This window comes from Pseudochaenichthys georgianus, chromosome 9 (genome assembly GCF_902827115.2).
Source record: "Pseudochaenichthys georgianus chromosome 9, fPseGeo1.2, whole genome shotgun sequence".
In the NCBI taxonomy this organism is placed as follows: Eukaryota; Metazoa; Chordata; class Actinopteri; order Perciformes; family Channichthyidae; genus Pseudochaenichthys; species Pseudochaenichthys georgianus.
In genome coordinates, this window is record NC_047511.1 from 23,338,201 (window position 1) to 23,359,579 (window position 21,379).

General features: G+C 37.5%; 2 protein-coding genes across 2 annotated transcripts; one reads left to right on the forward strand and one right to left on the reverse strand.

Annotated features, from left to right (window-relative positions):
* Positions 1–54: 54 nt before the first annotated feature.
* ostf1 (osteoclast stimulating factor 1) lies at positions 55–16,628 on the reverse strand. The gene is made up of 10 exons (XM_034090183.1): positions 16,488–16,628; positions 7,940–7,986; positions 5,488–5,538; positions 5,147–5,210; positions 5,007–5,060; positions 4,673–4,780; positions 4,303–4,352; positions 4,114–4,192; positions 3,476–3,574; positions 55–1,161 (listed from the first exon to the last, which is right to left on the reverse strand). The coding sequence occupies exons 1-10, from the start codon at positions 16,519–16,521 to the stop codon at positions 1,103–1,105; spliced, it is 645 nt and encodes a 214-aa protein (XP_033946074.1). The 5' UTR covers positions 16,522–16,628; the 3' UTR covers positions 55–1,102.
* A 666-nt stretch (positions 16,629–17,294) lies between these two features.
* nmrk1 (nicotinamide riboside kinase 1) lies at positions 17,295–20,775 on the forward strand. The gene is made up of 8 exons (XM_034091578.1): positions 17,295–17,453; positions 18,085–18,175; positions 18,267–18,315; positions 18,650–18,815; positions 19,178–19,249; positions 19,392–19,498; positions 19,654–19,737; positions 20,201–20,775. Exons 1-8 carry the CDS (start codon positions 17,425–17,427, stop codon positions 20,209–20,211), a joined length of 609 nt encoding a protein of 202 aa, XP_033947469.1. The 5' UTR covers positions 17,295–17,424; the 3' UTR covers positions 20,212–20,775.
* Positions 20,776–21,379: the final 604 nt, after the last annotated feature.

The following is a 21,379-nucleotide window of genomic DNA, read 5'->3' on the forward strand; positions in this document are numbered from 1 at the left end:
TTTTTCCCATTTGTAGACTTTAAAAAACCAAATGCCTGTTCAATTAAAAAAATGTTAGATACAAATATTTTTATTGTAGATTGAAAACAGAGTAGATAGAAATCTAGAACAAAATCATCTTAAGAAATTCATAACCTCATAGGACAAAGGCGAGTTCACATTGATACAGACCAGACACACTTACTATGGTACACATATTTAAGGCACTTTATATAACATTTGTTGGAAAGCAGCAATAAAACCAGAAATGTGCTCCCAGAATGAAAATCACCCCATCAAAAGATTGAAAACAAAAAAGTCTAAAGTCTGTTTTACACAAGGCAAATGATAGTAATTACACCGACCTGATCTTAAATAGCAGTGGTAATAGCAAGTGTAATAACACAGAGAAAAATACATACATTAGAGACAGTAACGGGGGAGTTTCATGATATTTTGAAGGAGAAGGAGGAAGATTGCTGCCATTTTAGACAGTTTATTAGAAACATTTCCCCTATTGAGCCTGTTGCACATTGCTGACATCTTAATTGGAAAAAGCAGATAACACAAGAAATGTATCATCAGGTCAGCATGTCACATTTTAAAGGAAAATATTAAGGTTAAATTAAAATGTTGCATTGCCTCCCAGATGTACATAGAGATGTTAATTGTGAGTAGTTGTGATAGAGCTCGAGCTGAAAGAGATAACATGTTTCTGTGATTTTGTTGTTAGCTGTAATTTAAACGGAGCATTAGAAACCAGATCAATCCTTTAATCTGCACAGGCACTTTAATGCCAGTGGGTTAATCACAATCTGTATGTTTGGAATGTGTGTCTTAGAGTTGCGGTCCCTATACCCCTGCACTGCAACATATATTCTCCCATCAGTCCAGTGGACAAACCCCCCACAGGTGGAAAACTGTAAAGGTATCAATGTTTGGAAATTCACACTGATGGATGCAAAATGGGCGAGAACTGAGGTGTTAGCACAAAATAATAGAACTAAAATGGAGTTACAGTTAGAGACAGAGCAGCAAATCCATTTTAGGTCTGTTCTAAAACAATTTGAGCTCCATGCCCGTAACCCAGTGGAAGACAGTGATGATGTTGAGCAGCACCGGCTCAGTCCGAGTCCTCGTCGTCCAAATACTCTTCAGCGTTGCTGTGTGTGCGGGCGAGGTCTGAAACAAGAGAACCATTTAAATATTTTAGTGCTGTTAAACTTCTGCACCTTCAAGTATTACACAGCAAATGTCTCTTGGATCTTTTGCAAATTGTGTTTCTTATAGGGCTGTCACCATAGATTATCACTACACGATTATCATGGCAAAAATGATTCACGATAACGATATTATTGCAATATGTATAGAACATTTGAATAAAAATAATAAGGCCATACACGGCTAAATAAAGTGTTTATCGTAATATTTGCAGAATTATAAATATATAAAAATATTTTATCATAATATTTTTTTGAAAAAGTGTTTAATGTTCGGACCTATACCAGTCATATTATTTCATCTAGTAGCCTAGTTAATCTTTCACCAGATAACCGTTGAAAATGGCTTTTATGATGTTCCGAGGGATTCGGCGTCTCAGCCTGGTCTCAGCCTCTTGTGCGCACGAGAAAGTTACCGGTGCGCCAAGTAGGAAGAGGAGCGCACAGGAGACAACCGTTTGATTGCAGACTGTTATGTTTATGTGGGGAAATGGCAGTGCATACATTATTTGAGATATATTTCAAACTCGGACTTCATTTTAAGGACATGTCGGCCAGGAGTGTAGAGCTATTTGTTTATTTTATTAGCTTTTCTTTTTAATGAATGATTTTAAATGCCATTTTCTTAATGTCTTTCATTTTTTTGTAAAGCACTTTGAATTGCCTTGTGTTGAAAAGTGCTATATAAATAAACTTGCCTTGCCTTGCCTTTGTTTAAGCACCAGATTGGCAAAACAGGAGAGTAACCAGTCTGCCTTGATCTATGAATTCATGTCCGGGACTCTCACGGTATCTGCTGCGCGCAGCTGTTTTATAGAAGGAAAACCTCCTTCACTTCATGAAATTGCTGCAGGCAGCATCAGGAGGCAGCGGGATGTGTAACTCCGCTTCTGAGAAGTGAAGCACCAGCGCGCCGAGAGCTGTGCCTTTTTACGCACCGCCTTCGCTGTGTTTACCTTCATCAGAATAGCGAGTAACTGCAGGCTGATACGTGTTAACCACACACACCTCTACACACATCGAACTGCCCGATTACTCCCCCTTTTATTAGTTTTATGAAGGAGATGTCCAGTCACCAAGGCGCATGGTGTGTGTGTGTGTGTGTTCTGCTCAGCGTTTGTCCGACACCGGCATTTGTTTTCAAATGACCATGAACAGTAATTTACACACATCTGGCTAACTCCATAGGTATAGCCTATATGCGGGTGTTCCCAAAATAAATTAGTTTAATCTTAATCTCGATGTAGTGCTAAATGCTGTCGGACGTGCACCGGAACAAACGTCACTATCATAATATCTTCTGAAAACAAATGCCTGCCCCACACACACACACACACACACACACACACACACACACACACACACACACACACACACACACACACACACACACACACACACACACACACACACACACACACACACACACACACACACACACACACACACACACACACACACACACACACACACACACACACACACACACACACACACACACACACACACACACACACACACACACTTCCCATTACTGGATTATCCGTAAATCATACAAACAAAAACAAAACGTTGATTTATTAGTTTTGGTTTAAAAACTGAATAACGTCGGTTTTTTGGTTTTCTGTTTTTCTGAAAAACCAAAAAAAACAACGGTTCTTTTTTAAATGTTGTTAGTATGTTTTGGATGCATATTGTTCTATTATTTGTTCAGGCTGTTACATACAATTAGCCTCTTTTGCTACCAGCTGGTGAGTAAATATTAAAATCAGTTAAAATTGACAACCGGTCCGCGATTTTTCTTTAATGTATCTGCCGGTCCTTGGCACAATAAAGGTTGGGAACCCCTGCTCTACGTGACAAAAACATAATTTCGCTCAAACTCAACAGCAAAGTCTCTTTCCAGGGAACCTGAACCGTTTAATGCATATTATCAATAGACTTTGTTCATAGCAGTTTCAAGTAGGAACTATTTCCTTTCAAACAAACTGCATGAAATAAAGTGTGTACTACTACAGCTCTACAGTGAAGAGGGAAATGGTACAATTTAAGCTTAATGAATCCCAAAACCTGCCAAATCCATTTCAGACCAGTTACTGCTCATGTCTTAAACAGTATATTAACTGACTGCTGATCTTTATGATTGTCTGAGCTTGTTTCTGATGGATCGGTTTCCACGGTTACCCCCAGTTCAGTGAATAATCATATCATTGTGAGTGTGAGTGGCCTGTCCTGATTAAACTGCATGTGTGAGGTCACCTCCTGGTGGTACTTACTGCTTCCCTGCTTCCTTTTGAGAAGTGAAGCACACATTGCATTGGTGGCCATTTCCAGAGCGAGTTTATTCTCATTGTTCCTGATATCTGTTCTCGGATCTGAAACAAACATACTCACACTGAATAAAAGACTTGAAACTGCAATCAGAAAGACACATAAATCTGTCCACACACACACACACACACACACACACACACACACACACACACACACACACACACACACACACACACACACACACACACACACACACACACACACACACACACACACACACACACACACACACACACACACACACACACACACACACACACACACACACACACACACACACACACACACACACACACCACACACACACACACACACACACACACACACACACACACACACACACACACACACACACACACACACACACACACACACACACACACACACACACACACACACACACACACACACACACCCTGATTAATGACTTAATCTCCTATTATAGTTTGATAAAAACCCTTATGGAGCTTTCTCTCTGCTTCAATATCCAATCAAAAAAAGAAGATTACAGCAAGCCAGATGCTTTTAAATAAAACAAAATATGAGACCCGTCCAGGTAAAAAAAAGGCCAGATACTCACCCTTGTTTAGCAACATTTCCACAATGTCAGAATAACCCTTCCAGGCTGCAGCGTGCAGAGGCGTGTCCCCGAGTTTATTCTGAAATACAAAGCACTCACATCACCGGAAAATACATTGGCTGGGAAATCAAGTCAACAGCATATCATGTTTTTGACCCCTTAGTACATTTATTTGTATGCCTATGTTACCTGCTGGTTGAGCTCAATGTTGGGCTGGCTTAGCAACACCTCCACTACATCTGATAGGAAAAGCAGAAAAATAACTGAGTGTCGGACTGAGGATGAACTTGTTAATGAAATGCATGCTTAACAATCATACTGGAACAATGGAGCAACACAAATAAACTGGAACACTTTCATAGACCTAGTTCCTGTTTTTCTTGACAGAAGTGTGTCATAATACAACATTTATGAAATCACATTCAGGCACTGCCTAATCAGATTACTGTACACAATATGAATACGCAGTGTTCATTAGAGGAAGGTTTTTTATTTCTGACAATGCAAAGTCTGTATCATAAAGAAAATCTCAACATATTTTAATCACAAAGACTTTTACCTTTATGCCCTCCATGGCATGCCCAGTAGAGGGCAGTGTTTCCAGCTTTGTCCAGCCCGTTGATTCCAACCTTGTTCTCCACACATTCCCTCAGCCAGCTCAGATTGCCTGTTTAAACACAAATATGTGCATAAAAACAAAGTACAGTCAGGGTTGAATGAAGCAGGGTACTAAGAATGCAAACAGTATACATGTCTTCAGCATAAACAGAAAAGAGTTCACCAAGGTGTTGTGTTCATCTTCTCCAGAAAGAAGGAATTATCTTGGTATGCAACAACAAATAATTAAATAAAAAACACGTTGAAAGGTTCAGATCTGTAGGTCGTGGTCGCACCTCGTTTGGCTGCTTCGTGCATTGGATTGTCAATGGACTCTGCCTGCTCAGCCACTAAATAAATACAATATAAACACACCATTAGCACATTATCAAGATTTACTAATAGGTGACAAATAGCAACCATATTCTGTACTCACCATAGTTACTTGGAATCAGTCCTGTCCTTCCTCTGCATGTCCCCTTCCACCAATTACTGTCACTCTGGAGATGATAGTAATGCAGAAGTCTTTATTTATTTTTAAAAAAGAAAGTCCCAGATGCTAATAACTAGGGACGTACAGGACAAAGCAACATGTGACATAACAGTGAAATTAAAAAGGAAGAGAAAAGTGCACATGGAATGGAAATACAAAAGGTAGACACAAAATGAACAGAGTGCGACACTGAGAAAGAGGAAGAAGAAGTGCAGAATCAGATTCAGACTGAACGGGACATGAGAATTTAAGAGGAAGACGGCAGCAGTTTGAGGTTTACTCACTGTGTCAGAGATGTACAAGAAATCTCCTTCTTCAAAAAACAGCTCATCTGGCTGGAAGACAACACAATATTTCTCAAAACTAACCAGACACTGTTTCATGCCCATGAGTAAAACAATCGTAACGGCAACATTTCAATGTGGTTTAACCTATAACTGTTCCTGGAGAAGATTTTGGGTAATGATAGGTACGTTGAAAATTAATCGTACCTATGATGACTTCAGTCATTCACTGGGTAATCTCAAATGTATGTGATTTTCTTATTATTTTTGTCCTATTTGATGGGTTATTAAATATCCTTAAGTTTTGGAATGTTTGATGGACAAATAAGCTAATACATACTACATAGGGTGCCCGCACTTTTTTGGCTGGTGAGCTACTTTTGAAATGACCAGCTCACCGAGGTCTATCAACCGAAAATAAAATCCCAAATTGCAAGGGTTGCTGAATAACACGTTTTCTTTATACATGGGATAATAGGGCTGCAACAAACGACTAATTTGATAACCGATTAATCTATTGATTAATGAAACGATGAATCGACTATTCGGAATATTACTGTATGCCTTGCACAATTTCTCAAATGCTCTTATTTAGCCATCAACTTTTAGATTTAGCTTGAGGTTGTTTTAGGCATGTGGAAACTAACAATGAAGACAATAAAGATGAATACTTGATTCAAAAATACATATATTATTAAATTAACTTAATTAACAAAATAACATTGCTTTTTATTTAAATAAAATAAATTGTTTGTTTGTAGCCTTTATTTAACCAGGTGAAAGCCCCTTGAGATCAAAAGATCTCTTTTTCAAGGGTGACCTGCAAAAAAAAATTAAAATATTTCACATCAAAAGAAACAACAATGTTTTAACAAATCGTATTAAATAATCTGATGACAGAACTGTAAACAGAATAGCTGAAACTTTAACAAAATAAAGAGTAACTCTGTTACCTCTAATCATTAATCCATGTTTGTATAATTGAGTTAACTCTGTGTGTTGCTGCTAGCATAACACCTGACGTGGAAACGTTACTCGTGGATGGGGCTACAGAGCTACTAGAAAGACAGTCGAACCCGGTGCATTCCTCCGTCTGAATGTGGTGCACTTTTGCTAAATGTTTCGACAAATTGCTCGTGTTACCGCCCTTACATGCTAAACACTTTTGGCAAGGAGCATTGTCCACATCGAGACGGGTAACATTTAACCACACATTGGAGCGCTTCTCTCCGCCATCTCCTCCGTGTGTGTGTTGCTGCATGTAGCAGCCGCGTGTGTGTAAACTGCCCCGCCCCCTCGCACACAGACGGGAGAGAGATCTCGTCTGGATTGGAAAGGTCGAAAATACACCGACCATAGACGCATTTGTTTGTCTTTTTGCATGTTAGAAACGAGTTGGCGACACTAAGACTGCGAGATAATGTTTGTGTAGCAATAATACATGACCTTTCTCTTTCTCAACTCGCTACTCGGAGGGAAGTCGCTGTCATATGCCTTGTGAACACTCCAATAATGCCTCTCCACGTTACTTTTCTTTGGCAGAGCGACGCTTGCTTTTACAAATAAGGCAAATAACCTTTGAATGTGACATCACAAACAAATATTCTTCCTCCCATTCTGGGTGGAAGTGGTATGTTTTTAGCTTTTTGCTCGGTCCCGACCATGGATGTATGGTCCCGACCCGCACTCATTTTGTTGTTTGTCTCTGACTTAATTTGAGTTTTCCCGGCACTTGACTGATTTTGTATCGCTTTGCATTCTGGGTTAACAGACTGGAAAGCGATAGGTCGCTTTTTCTGTCAATCAAGTAAACTCCTGAATTAAGTGTTAGGGAGGCCAAGGGAGGAGGGATCAAAACTTGTTTTGTCTATTTTAACGGAGCTGGATTTTATTTATTTTTTATGAATGACTCGCACCAGCATTGCCCCCGCGGTCGACGTACTGGGCACCTATACTACATACGTTTTCAACGTCACAGAGGAAAAATATTTTCACTATTTATTTCAATTATTGTTTAACAAAATATTATTTCCTCCTTTAACTTCTCTTATCCATTTCATTATTTCGTAAAATCAGGTAGGTTTCATTAAGTTTACAACAGCATATCTCTTACAAACATGTCATGGGTTGTCCAATAATATTTCAGCCTTGAAGTGATCTTTTGCAAAACCAATCTGTATACACAATTAAAATTACAAATGTTATAGCCTACATGTCAAATTCTGATTTTCTTTATTACATTTATAGTTAACCAGAACATTGCAACAGGGGTGCAGTACCAACATTTGTGAATTAAATGTCCTTCTTACAGAATCTGCACATTAACAAGTATGACGTCTAAATTCATCACATTAATAATGAAAATATCCTGTAAAAATATATTCAACAATGGCCTTCAACAATCTTCAAATTATAGAAAAAGAATCCATCATGACAAATAAAAAGCTCTTACCGTTCTGGGGTCAAAGGTGAACAAAGCTCGGAACACCTTGACTTGGCCTAGAGAAGAGAAAACACAGATTTCATGTTAGATTACATATTCAGACCTGTATGTATAGCAGTGGTGAACAGAGCATATTTTACTTGACGATAAAAATACAGACAGTGAGTTGAAAAACTAACCAGTGTAGTTTCACTGCAGTCTGCACGCGAGCGCAGACTGCAGCTTCAATCTGGTAAATTACTCTCATAAATGTGAAACAAATCACAGTGCCAACATCATCAATCACCTCACTCCAGAGTCAAATGCAAGAAGCCCTGCCTGAGTAATGCAACCTGCACATCGCTCATAATGTCAGCGCTTTAAGCCGCTACTCTGATGCAGCTTACAGCAATTCACATTGGAAATGCAGTCAGTGCAGCGACAGATACACTGAAAAAATGTAATTAATTAAATGTATTATATCAACAGATTTCACCTAACTTTATTAGGTTAGTTGAAAGCAATAATATTAAGTTTACATACAAAGTAGTAGGTTCAACTTAATATTATTGCTTTCAACTAACCTAATACAGTTTGGGGAAATCTGTTGACATAATACATTTCATTAAAGTCAACATTTCAGTATTTTCAGTGTTAATGTTGCTGTTGCGTGTGTGTGCAGCCCTCAGGCAGCTGCTATCCTCTGGGTGTGTGAGGCTCGCTATGCAGCCTGGGGCCTGTACTACGAAGCTGGTTCAACCTAACCTGGATATGTTTGAGTTAGCCGGTTGGCCTAATCCAAAACATACGCGCTCTCGCTAAACTGTACTACGAAGCGGGTTATCAAGTGGATCGCTCAAGCCAGCCGTGTCCTATCTAGTTAGGTGCGCGTTCACATGAAAGCGGTGGTATTTGGAGCATTCGACCAATCACAAACATGGAGAAGCATACTGACAGCGCAGCGTCATAGGCTACTTCCTGAATGAAAAGTCAACTATAATATTAGACATATGAAGAAGTTAAACTTTAAACATCCATGACTTACACACTTTATCCAGGATAAAAGCCACATAGCTGCACCTGCAAGGTGAATACAGCTGGTAAAAGAAAAAGTGTTTGAATGCATACATTAACAGGTTTATGATATCACTAAAACACGACGGACATTTGACTCGAGTGTTTCGTCAAATTAATGTGTTGCTTAAAATAATACTTCTGCATACAGTATGTGACACTGTGAGTGTTGCACGGCCAGATACGGCTCAGCTGACTCAGATAAGAAAATATATGATACATTATGAAGTGATATGCCGCGGACTGTACTTAATGTTACTCTGATCCGGTTACGTATGTTGTGGCAGATATTTAAGTAAGCTTTCTTAACGCTAATGTTATAATAGTCAGATTACTCTGAAGATGGGAGGTGATATTCTATTAATGTTCACTTTCACACAGTCGGTGATTTTTGCCAGCCGTCTTTTCTGCGACGGCAGCTTTTCTGTATGTCCTTTCTCCTGTAATATGACTTGATCGCTTTAAACTCCGTACACTGAGCTCTGATTGGTCAGCAGGCAGTGCTTTCACTGAGTTGAGCTCTTAGCCTGCAACCTAACCTGGTCCCGACCAGGTTAGCCGCTAAGCATAAGTTACCATGGAGATCTAGCCTGCTAAAAAGAGAACCAGCTTCGTAGGACCGGAAAGCCGGAGTTTTCCCTGAATTTAGCCGGCTAAGCGAAAATCCTGCTTCGTAGTATACCCCCCTGGTGTTAGCCCTGTTGCTCAATGCTACCAGAGAGACTGTAGCCTGAACCGACAGGTGAACCAGTTCATAGAGAGCTACAATAGATCTTAAAAAAGCAGTGCCATGTTTTACATTAACCTATATATTTTTGTAATTCTTCCAACTGTTGGCTTCTGGGACTGAGCAATGCCTGAAGTTAGTTGCAGTGTGTTGTTACATACACAGAACGTTTACTAAACAGACTTATGAGCTGGTAAAGACGTAATGAAATAAATAGTATTACCAATACATCTGTTTCTTTACTTCTAATTGTATAACAAGTTTATCTGTAGTTTCCCTGTCAAAGAAAAGTAACAAATAAATAGACAAGCGTGTTTTTTAAAGCACAAATAGTTTACTAAACAGACTAATGAGCTGGGTAAACTGAAAGCCAAAGTGTTTTCAGATACCCAGCCTTAATGTTATGGAAATTGGATGTTATTCTTCTGATTCGTAGATAATCACTCAGTGCTTCACTTCACTTTAAAAGATGTGTCTTTTACCAACCAGGGAAGAAGGCAGCATATGACCTGCATTATAATGAAATGATGTGCTTCAGTGTATTTGTATTCTATTATATATTTATATTTTGATATGTTCTAATGTGATTTAAATGGATCTTGTGTTATCTGAACATTGCATTTTTTATTAAGTTTTACATTCTTGTTGTTTTTATTGTTATTGGAAAGTTCGATACAAAAAATATGTAATATAATAAATAGTTTTACTACTACATCTGTTTCTTTACTTTTAACTGTTTCAAAAATGGTTTCTGTAGTTTCCCTGTCAAAGAAGACAAACAAATAAATAGACAAGCACCCAGAACTAAGTGTAGTAAAGATGCTGTTGATCCATAGAGAGCTGCTCACATTATGTACAGGTAATATGTCAAATGCATTTGATTATTCTGGACACATCATGAATGTTGGACTGTTGTATTCCCCTCTGCCGTTCCTCGGGGTGTCTTTCAGCTCGTACACTGTCCCAGTGTCTGACAGAGCGGCTGTACAAGCCTCGCTCTGTTCAAAACCGTCAGCACGCCGCTCTGCAGGCCCCGTCATGTCACTTAAAACACACAAAGCCTGTGCCTACTAGTCCACACTCTGCTTTTTAAAGCCTCCAGCATATAGAAGAAATCATTCTGGCTTAAAATAATAAAAGGAAGAAAAACTGTCTTCAGAGTGAGCAAAACACTGTCCGAATATCTGATTTGGCTGTGGGTTTTTCATGATTTCCAGCGGTGTTATTTCATTGCAAAAGCAAATGCAACAGCTCTAGTCTTGCCCCCCTGAAGAACATGTCTGATCTTGGTGGTGATTCTCCATTCCTTTTCAAAGCCCAACCCAAAAAACTAACCATCAAAGCCTCTAAAAATACAACTCCAAGAGTCAAAAATACAGAAACAATACCATTTTACCCCAGCAGAGAATACACACAGCCCTTTCAACACAAAGACTGAAACATGTTCCTCATATAAAGTACTTTTTTTTTAAGAAAAAGAAGGGAGCACACAATGTACTCACACAAGCCTGGTCCTGTTAGTCAGAGTACATTGTTTAATGTGTTTGTGGCTGTGCACCACTAAAACAAGTTACAGTAAGTAGAGTTCAATATATTTACAGTTCCCAGTGAATTGTTTTTCTTAAATGTAATCCTTTTTTTTAAAGATTCATAAGCAAGACAGAAAAAGACCTGAAATCTGAAGCTTGGCAAGATGAATTTGTACAGGACAGAAATCATCCAGCATTGAGGTTAAAACCAGGAGTTCTCTAAAAGAACACTGCACCACCACAACATTGCATTATTGTTTACTGCAAGAGGGTAACGGTCTTGTAAAACAAGATAGTGAATCCTCAACCATTCATGTTCATTGTCTCGACTGTACCTGTCGTGGCTGTGCGAGGCACTGACTTTGCCTAAAATATGACTGAAGCAGAGGATCTGTCATCTGCCTCATGAATACACATGATAATAAAAGATAATAAAACATAAATAATAATAGAAAGATAATAACGGTTGAGTTTTGTGTTCTGTTTTCACAGGGCCACGGCGCGCAGGCTAAACACGACACAATGAACAGATGTCTGCTGAAACGGGCCTGTGCTCATCCCCTGTGTGACTTCAAAGAAGGCTGTGTATTGGATGGAATCTGGCTATATTATTTGCAGAGATGGGGTCGTTACTAAAAAAATGTAATATATTACATATTACTTTTTAAAAAAGTAATACAAACTACTTCGTTACTCTCTACATAAAGTAACTCGTTACTTTACTCGCCGAGCACGTACGAACTGCGCATGCGTGAGTGGCAATAACTCTCCTTACCAGCAGGCGGCGTTAGTGTGTATTCGTCATTCAAAACAGGCAACAACCGGAAGACAGAGAAGAAGAACAGACTACGTGATATAAACAAACAACAAATAGTGTGTGCATAATATTAGCTTCACCTTAGCATGTGTTCTTTGCAGGTAGGGTTGCCAACTTCCAGAAATGGAAAAACGGGACACATGTGTGCGCTAGGGATGCCAGCGATTATTCGATTATTCGAATATTCGTTACAGTCTCCATAATCGAATATTATTTTTAAAAATCGATTTTATTTATATATATTTTTTTATTATTATTATTTATGTATTTTTTTTTTTTCTGGCTTAGTTTCAACCAAAATATATATAAATATATATATGCTAATAATAGTAATAGTATTAATAATTGTAAATGGCCATTGGTCACACCACCAGTTTGTTTTACTGTAAACTTGGAGGAAGCCTGCGAGCAGAGCAGACTGCTGCTGCAGCAGCTACACACCGACCCCACCCCCACCTCTCCCTCACACGTGCGACTAAAGATGAACAAAGCGGCAGGTAAAAAGAGTTCCTCCTTGTGGAACTACTTCGAACATACAAGTCCATCCATAATCGATTATTATTCGCCAGGGCTGCCGAATAATCGATTTTGATCATGGTCAGTTTCTGGCAACCCTAGTGTGCGCGCGAAGATTTTCGGGTTTCTGGCGGATTTAGTTACTTTTTTTTGTTACTTTATTTCGGTTTTAGGGTTAGGGTTAGGTTAGGGTTATGTTATTTAATTCTTTTGGGGGAGCCAGCCCCTAGGGTTCGAAAATGTTTTTGGGGGTCAACCCCCCAAAACCCTCAAAATGCATAGAAAACAATGCATACCTATACAAACACAATGGTCTTACATCACATTGTACATCAGCATGTTCAAATCGGATAGGTGGGCACTAGGGACATCTGGGCACCTCGATGTACACCGTCTAGTGGATCGCCGGAGCTGTTAGATTAACATTATCATGCTTATTGTAGAAAAGGAGTGGGCGGTGGAGTTGTCGATTCTTGTTCTGTTTTCCGGTAACTATCTAGTTGCGCACGCTACTAAAGAGATGCGCTACCATGGAAACCAAACAATGGTGTAGCTTTAATAAAGTCAGAGTGGAAACAGTCGTGTGTAAATCTGATTTTGTCAGAAATCGGGAGAAATATGACCCCGGGAGGAAACCGGGAGAGGGCTATGAAATCGGGAGTTTCCCGCGAAAATCGGGAGCGTTGTCAAGTATGCCTGCGGCACAGACCCAGACTCAGCCGACGCCACTCCACCTCCACCTGCACCTAAGCAACAGCCGCTGGATTTTAACCGAGGGACTGCTAGCCAGGGAAAAGTCGATAAAGCCATTGCACGGTATGTTGTAGAACACATGCAGGCTATTGCTACAGTGGAGTCACCCGCTTTCAGGGAGCTAGTTAGCATGATAGCATGTCCGGGCGGCACACGGCATATGGGACGGAAAACTTTTTCCAACTACCTGGAGAAAGAATATACAAAAATGGAAAGCCAGCTAATATCGATGCAATCCAGATTGCATATAATGCATGTCAAGTTGATCAACAGATTGTATTATTCTCCAATGCAATAACAATACTGAAATGAAGGCTATAAGGGCATTAATGGGAGCCCTTTTTTTAAGTAACTAAAAAGTTACTTTTCACAGTAACGCATTACTTTTTGGTGTAAGTAATCAGTAAAGTAACCGAGTTACTTTTGAAATGAAGTAACTAGTAATCGTAACTAGTTACTGGTTTTCAGTAACTAGCACAACACTGATTATGACTGCTTTTTAGTATAAATAACGAAGTAACGCGTGTCGGGGCAATGTTAGTAACTGTAGTGTGATTACTGAATTATAAAAGTAGCGCGTTACACTACTCCGTTACCGACAAAAGTAATATTATTACATTATGTTACTTTGTAACGCGTTACACCCATGGATGGTTACACCCAACTCTGATTATTTGTATGATGATACAGGGGTTAGGATTTTAGATAATTCAAAGCAAGATATAACGGAATTCAGAGATCACATTAAGAAAAACTGTCAGCATAATGACAAACCCATTTTGTGCATAACATCTGACTAAAAACACAATTTGTATGCAATCAGAACAGTGAGATAAAACATAATATTATTTATACAATATATAATTTGAGAGGGCGCATATTGTTGCAAATGAAATAAAGTGTAGTCCAAGAGTTAATCCCTGCATTTGTACTATTAATAAAAAATCAATACAGAGAATTGATACAGTATCGCAAACCATTAAATTAAGGTACTGTATGGATATGTTCTTATACCCTTATATAAAGCATGCCTATATTAATGATTAAAGATATACTTATATTCCTAAATTACTTTCAGATATCTTGTGCTTACTTCAGATGTGAACATTTCTTTATATATTTTTGTTTGTGCTTCTTTCACTACCTGCCATTACCTGATGCACAAGGTGTATCGAGAAAACAATAGACTCAGCTGCCAATTATTTCAGCTATTACTAATGTGGTTTAATGCATCATCCCTGCAATCAAATCTATACTCATTAAGTTTTCAAATTAAAAAACGTTATGCATATGTACTAGTTTTCCTATGGAGTAGAAATTCAATCTCATGTTTGGATTTTGGTTTGGATTTCCAACTACCTGGAGAAAGAATATACAAAAATGGAAAGCCAGCTAATATCGATGCAATCCAGATTGCATATAATGCATGTCAAGTTGATCAACAGATTGTATTATTCTCCAATGCAATAACAATACTGAAATGAAGGCTATAAGGGCATTAATGGGAGCCCTTTTTTTAAGTAACTAAAAAGTTACTTTTCACAGTAACGCATTACTTTTTGGTGTAAGTAATCAGTAAAGTAACCGAGTTACTTTTGAAATGAAGTAACTAGTAATCGTAACTAGTTACTGGTTTTCAGTAACTAGCACAACACTGATTATGACTGCTTTTTAGTATAAATAACGAAGTAACGCGTGTTGGGGCAATGTTAGTAACTGTAGTGTGATTACTGAATTATAAAAGTAGCGCGTTACACTACTCCGTTACCGACAAAAGTAATATTATTACATTATGTTACTTTGTAACGCGTTACACCCATGGATGGTTACACCCAACTCTGATTATTTGTATGATGATACAGGGGTTAGGATTTTAGATAATTCAAAGCAAGATATAACGGAATTCAGAGATCACATTAAGAAAAACTGTCAGCATAATGACAAACCCATTTTGTGCATAACATCTGACTAAAAACACAATTTGTATGCAATCAGAACAGTGAGATAAAACATAATATTATTTATACAATATATAATTTGAGAGGGCGCATATTGTTGCAAATGAAATAAAGTGTAGTCCAAGAGTTAATCCCTGCATTTGTACTATTAATAAAAAATCAATACAGAGAATTGATACAGTATCGCAAACCATTAAATTAAGGTACTGTATGGATATGTTCTTATACCCTTATATAAAGCATGCCTATATTAATGATTAAAGATATACTTATATTCCTAAATTACTTTCAGATATCTTGTGCTTACTTCAGATGTGAACATTTCTTTATATATTTTTGTTTGTGCTTCTTTCACTACCTGCCATTACCTGATGCACAAGGTGTATCGAGAAAACAATAGACTCAGCTGCCAATTATTTCAGCTATTACTAATGTGGTTTAATGCATCATCCCTGCAATCAAATCTATACTCATTAAGTTTTCAAATTAAAAAACGTTATGCATATGTACTAGTTTTCCTATGGAGTAGAAATTCAATCTCATGTTTGGATTTGGACAAGAAAGCACCCAATAAAATGACAACAAAATGTATTTTATACTGCATATGTGTATTACTAGTGAAAACACTTGCTGCACATAATCTATGGGGTTTCACATAGTTAATGTTATTTAATCACATTTCTAAAAGTATGCACAAAAACGACATGTCGGGTGCCTTTATGACTTCACATAACTTTTTTGGGTGAGTAATAGACACTTCTCCTTATCTCTGGGATAGAGTCACCAGAATAGCAGCAGAAACAGCTGTTGCAGGGAGTAAGAATTATCTCATTGAGCAAGTAGACTCATCCTCACCTCCGACCTTAATGAATGATGCATGAGTGATGGAAATAGGGAAGTCACCAAAGGCAGGCCTGCTGTGCTGAGAGCTCGATCCCCGTCCACCAACACTGAAGACACCTTAACTTAACTGCATTCCTGGCACAGTCGCAAATAATTGATATTCTAATGAATTATAGTTTATGAGCTATCCTTCCACTTTGTGAAGCATGTTTGAAAGAAAGAAATGACAGAAATCAGCCGATCTCACTCACCGTCCGCCCATTAAGCTCAATTCGCCAACAAGGTGTGTAGTGCTCGCAAGAGACAGAGCTCAAGTTTTTACCTTAATTTAAATAACACATTTTCTTAGTCTGAGCCTTACCTGGCTTGGCCGGCTTTGGAGGAGGCTTCGACATTTGCAGGGCTCGAAGATTAAATAAAGCTACAGTGTATTTATTTCAGGCTCAAACGACGCAGGAGTGGTAACACTTTGCTGCCAATGAGGAAGTGCAGCAGCACAACAGGCTAGCCGGAAAAGTTCCGATGCGCATGCGCAAAGCTATTTCATTTATTCTAACCTAATTTGTGTTTTACATTTTAGATATTTTGATAATATTTCATGTGAAAACCCTAAACATTGTATTTTATTCAAACATAGCTGTTACTTATCATTAATCAATATATATTAATGTATTGCTTGTTTTTTCGTATTGATTTACAATGCTTACGTTTTAAACATTTATAAAGATGTTTTTATAAAAAATGTGCATAATGAATGTATTCTTAATATAACTATCATTATAAGTAGTTTACATAACCTCACTTTTTGTATAGAATATTTTGTATTTGATTTTTATATTACTTCTCATTTCAATCAATTAAGATGTATTTATGTATAATGTTTAACGATATTTAAAGTGTGTTTTCATCTCATTTGTTTTTAGGTAAGATGCATTAATTAAATGTATTTTTTATGTTTTTGAAGTAATAACAATTTTAAACGCATATTCAATTAGGTTTTTTGTGTATATTTTCTTTAATTAATAGGCATCTGTTGTAATGTTGTAACACTGATTATTGATTATTCCTGTATTCTCAATGTGTGTCTTTTTTTCGCAATGGGTGGGTCTTTAGTGACGTAATAGCGTCATCAGCCAATCATGAGCGTTCTAAGGCGGAAAAGCCTGAGGGTACAGAGTTGATGCAGCCACTACATGCCTGGCCACAAGTTAAGTTTGCACATGAACTGTACATTAATTAGCTTTTTCTAGTATCTTCTATTTTAAAAACTTTGCAGCGAGCACCCCCAGCAGGCTGAAATGAAGACACTCGTTTTGGGAGTTGGTGGGTAAGTAAGCTGTTAAATGTGTTGCTGTAATAACCCTCTCCGTTTGAGATTGTGATTCATCGATCATGAAATGTTTGTTGGTTTATTGTGATGAGTGGGAAATGGAGGGAGACTGGACCATAGTTCTTGCATTAGCCTCCTATGATTAAATTACCTGTTAACAGTGGTAATTATCCAGTGGGGGGGGCAGCAGGGACTCATCAGATCAATAACATGTGACAACCTTGTGGCAGATAAGACTGATAAGAGGTGGTTATTTTTCAGAGAAAAAGCAACACGTGTAACCATTCTGAGAGTCAAAAAGAGAAATCAAAATGTCTATGTATCTGTTATATCTGACAATGATTCATTGTAAGAATAGAAAACATATTTTTCTTTAAGGGAATACTCTTATAAAGTCTATAATATAGCTTTTCTTGCATTTGAAATCAGCACATTTAAGCACATTGGGACACACAGATATGTTAATTAGTTGCATGCATTTCAACAGATGTCATGCTAAAAGTGTGCATCAATTCTTTAGTTTCTTTTTGCAATATTATTATTTCGAGGTTTGATTTTTTGTGTTTTTAATGCAACTAAGTTAAATTTAAGAAATAAACAATTTCAATGTGTATTGTTTTTCTTTCAGGGTGACTAATGGAGGTAAATCTACTCTTTCTAAGAGTCTACACAAGCAGGTACCCAACAGCTGTCTCATTGCACAGGATGCATATTTTAAGGTATACTTCTTTAAATCATATCATTATGTTTTGCACTTCGTCTGGAAAAGTGAGAGTTCGAGAGATCACAGTAGAAGTTTTTTATTTTCAGGATGATTCTGTGGTACCAGTGGACATCAATGGGTTTAAGCAATATGACAGTAAGGAGACTTTATTTAACTGTGTGTTAAGATCCTGAGGTCTTTGGTGATTTGTTTGGGAGTTTTATCTACCTGGGGATGTTGTTAAATGTGCAAATGGTTGGTAAGTTTCATGAAATAATAACCAAATGTTAAAAATTATTAGAATATCACATTAAAATCATCAAAGACAAGCAAAACATTCTCAATAATCTAATCAGAGAATGATTGAAATGTTACCAATATATTACTTAAATGTGTATTTAATTTGATGTCTTAATTATATGGAGTAGTCATTAAAAGTACTCGGCAGTCAGCAAAGTAAATCCTTTTATTATCTTATATTCTGTCGCAGTGCTTGATGCTCTTCACATGGACACCATGATGAGAGAGGTGGAGTCTTGGCAAAAAGACCCTGTGGCGTTCCTGCGGCAGCGAGGCCGTGAACACACCACAGCATCAGCGGAGGAAGAGGAGGTTTATGTGCTGATCGTGGAGGGCTTCCTCATTTTTAACCACAGGTACATAAAGAAGGCTTTCCTGAAAATACTGTGTTTATGACTGGTCATTTACACTGTCTTTTTTTGTATTTTCTACCTAAAAAGAACGAAGCAACTTGATATTGAGATCAAACGCAGTTGGTGCAGTGTGACATTGGGCTTTACATTTATAAATTCAAATTGCTAATCAGCTGAATCTATCAAAATCAAATCTAGCATTGCTTTGAAAGAGGTATCTCTGAAAATCAACAAAAATGGTATATCTATAATAAGTACTACATTTGATAACTGATCTGACAACATATCCCTTTTTATATTAGAGATATGATATTTTTCTAAATCGTAATAGGTTAACTCTGACATGTTTTTGTTTGTTTTTTCAGGCCTCTGAGTGAGCTAATTTACAAAAAATACTTCATGGAAGTACCTTACGATGTCTGCAAAAGGAGACGAAGGTGTGTGATGTTATAATCAATACACATTATTTCTTGGTTTACCTTTTTTCATGGATATTGTTTTACTTTCATTTCATTGTTCAATGTTTGAGAAACGTTGTGTCTTCCTGTTTTGACCTCTCTTGTTGTCTTTGATTGACAGTTCGAGGGTGTACAAACCTCCTGATCCTCCAGGATACTTTGATGGATTCGTGTGGCCAATGTACCTGAAGAACCGTCTGCAGATGGAGAGCATGGTGTCTGGAATATGTGAGTCAAAGATGTCATGAATAAAGTTTGTGTTTCTAATCAGATCAACACTTTAATTCATTTGGAGCATTAGGGTACTTATTGTGTTTTGAGACCTCAAAGATAGGACATTTAAAGGATTAAAAGGTAATATTTATCCGTTTTTGTTTTTTTAGTATTTCTGGATGGACTGAAGTCAAAGGAAGAGCTACTGGCTGTGGTGTGTAAAGATGTCTGTCAGGAACTAGAAAGGCTCAGGGGTGAGTTCCTTAGGATTTACTTCTTCTTATGTTTTCCAAGATTTTTATGGGGCTGTCTTACAAGCATTCAATTATGATTTATATTATTTGCAGCTGTGAGTAGAGCATATTCATACTGCACATTCCTACTGCATTAGGACATTTTCTGTTTGACTTTTGCTGTGTGGGCTTACTACATACTTAAGAATATGCCTACATTCTTATGTAGTATTCAAATGATATACAGTTGCCCTAGAGCCTAAACAATACATCTACAACAGATTCAAGTTGACTAAGACAATTTTATACTAAGTATGTGTTTTCATTGTTAGTTGGGAATGTTTGAAATGAAAAAGAATGCATATCGGTGGGATTGTGGAGAGACAGGCTTAAAGTTTGACAAAGATCGTTTGAACCTTCAATTTAAAATACAGTATTTAAAAAAAGAAAAAAATATTGAAGTTATTATGTGTTTTGTTTGCAGAGGACGACTGAAATGTTTGGAGTTTTATTTGTTTACCTTTTGAAGATGGAAACTGCTGCTCCTATGAATGTCAGGAAAGTTCAAATGTTTTGGCTTGTGTGACTTTAAGGACCAAATCAAGTATTAATGGCTATGTTAAACCTACAATAGTTAACGTAGCTAAAATGTGAACTAGAACATTAACCATACACACACATATAACCTCAACTTTTTATGTGACTCCAGATAACCAAATAGTGTGCATCATTGCTAAAAATAGTATTACAGATTTTTCACTCATATTTTAAACAATGATAATTGAATACTGTGGTTTAGTGAGCTTCAATATTTGTTTTATATCATTTGTCAAAGGTTACAACTGTGAATTTGTAACATTAGTTTGAGGTTGTCTCCCTCTGTTGGTTCAGTCTGATAAACTTGAGACAGACTGGTGACCAACTTGTATTATTCTCTTTTCAACTGTTCTAAGCAAGTACAAGGAAAGAAGCAGCACAACAAAAAAATCACATCCTAACAAGCATGTTGCATCTGTCATTCTTCTTTTATAATCATTAAACCAATTACATTGTGAAGTGAGAGTGTCCAATCTTGGAGCATCTTTTTGTACGTATGAGAGGAAACTGGAGTAAAAGATAACACAAACATGAGAAGTTATGCACATTTCTGGTATTCCCCAAAATTACTGTTGACCAGCCTCACGCCAACAATCTCCCTCTGTGCATTGTCCACCCTTTCACATCAAAGTTTTCATTTAACTATACAAAAGACTACATTTGGCATTATATGCAGGGACCTTATAACCACCAGTACTATACTGGAATAACATTTCTTGGCACCAGTTTTTCTGTAAGTCAGGTAGTTTGTAGTACTTTCAATCAACAAAACGTTATTTAGGAATAAGCACCTTTGGATAAAATATGACTTACTTCACAAAACATGGCCAAAACACAAGCTCATAATGAAGAGTCTGTCTATCTTACACTGTACTGGTGTAACATCCAATTGCCAAAGTCAACTGACCTCAGTGATTTGGGGCTCCCAGGTCTCTACTGTATCAGGCAGTATCACACTTTGCCGAGTGCGTTATCTAGCCTCCATTCCATGGTTTGCACTGATTTTAATGTTTCTTTCTACTAGCAACCACACAAAAAGGCTCATGGGTGAACTTTAACGCACATT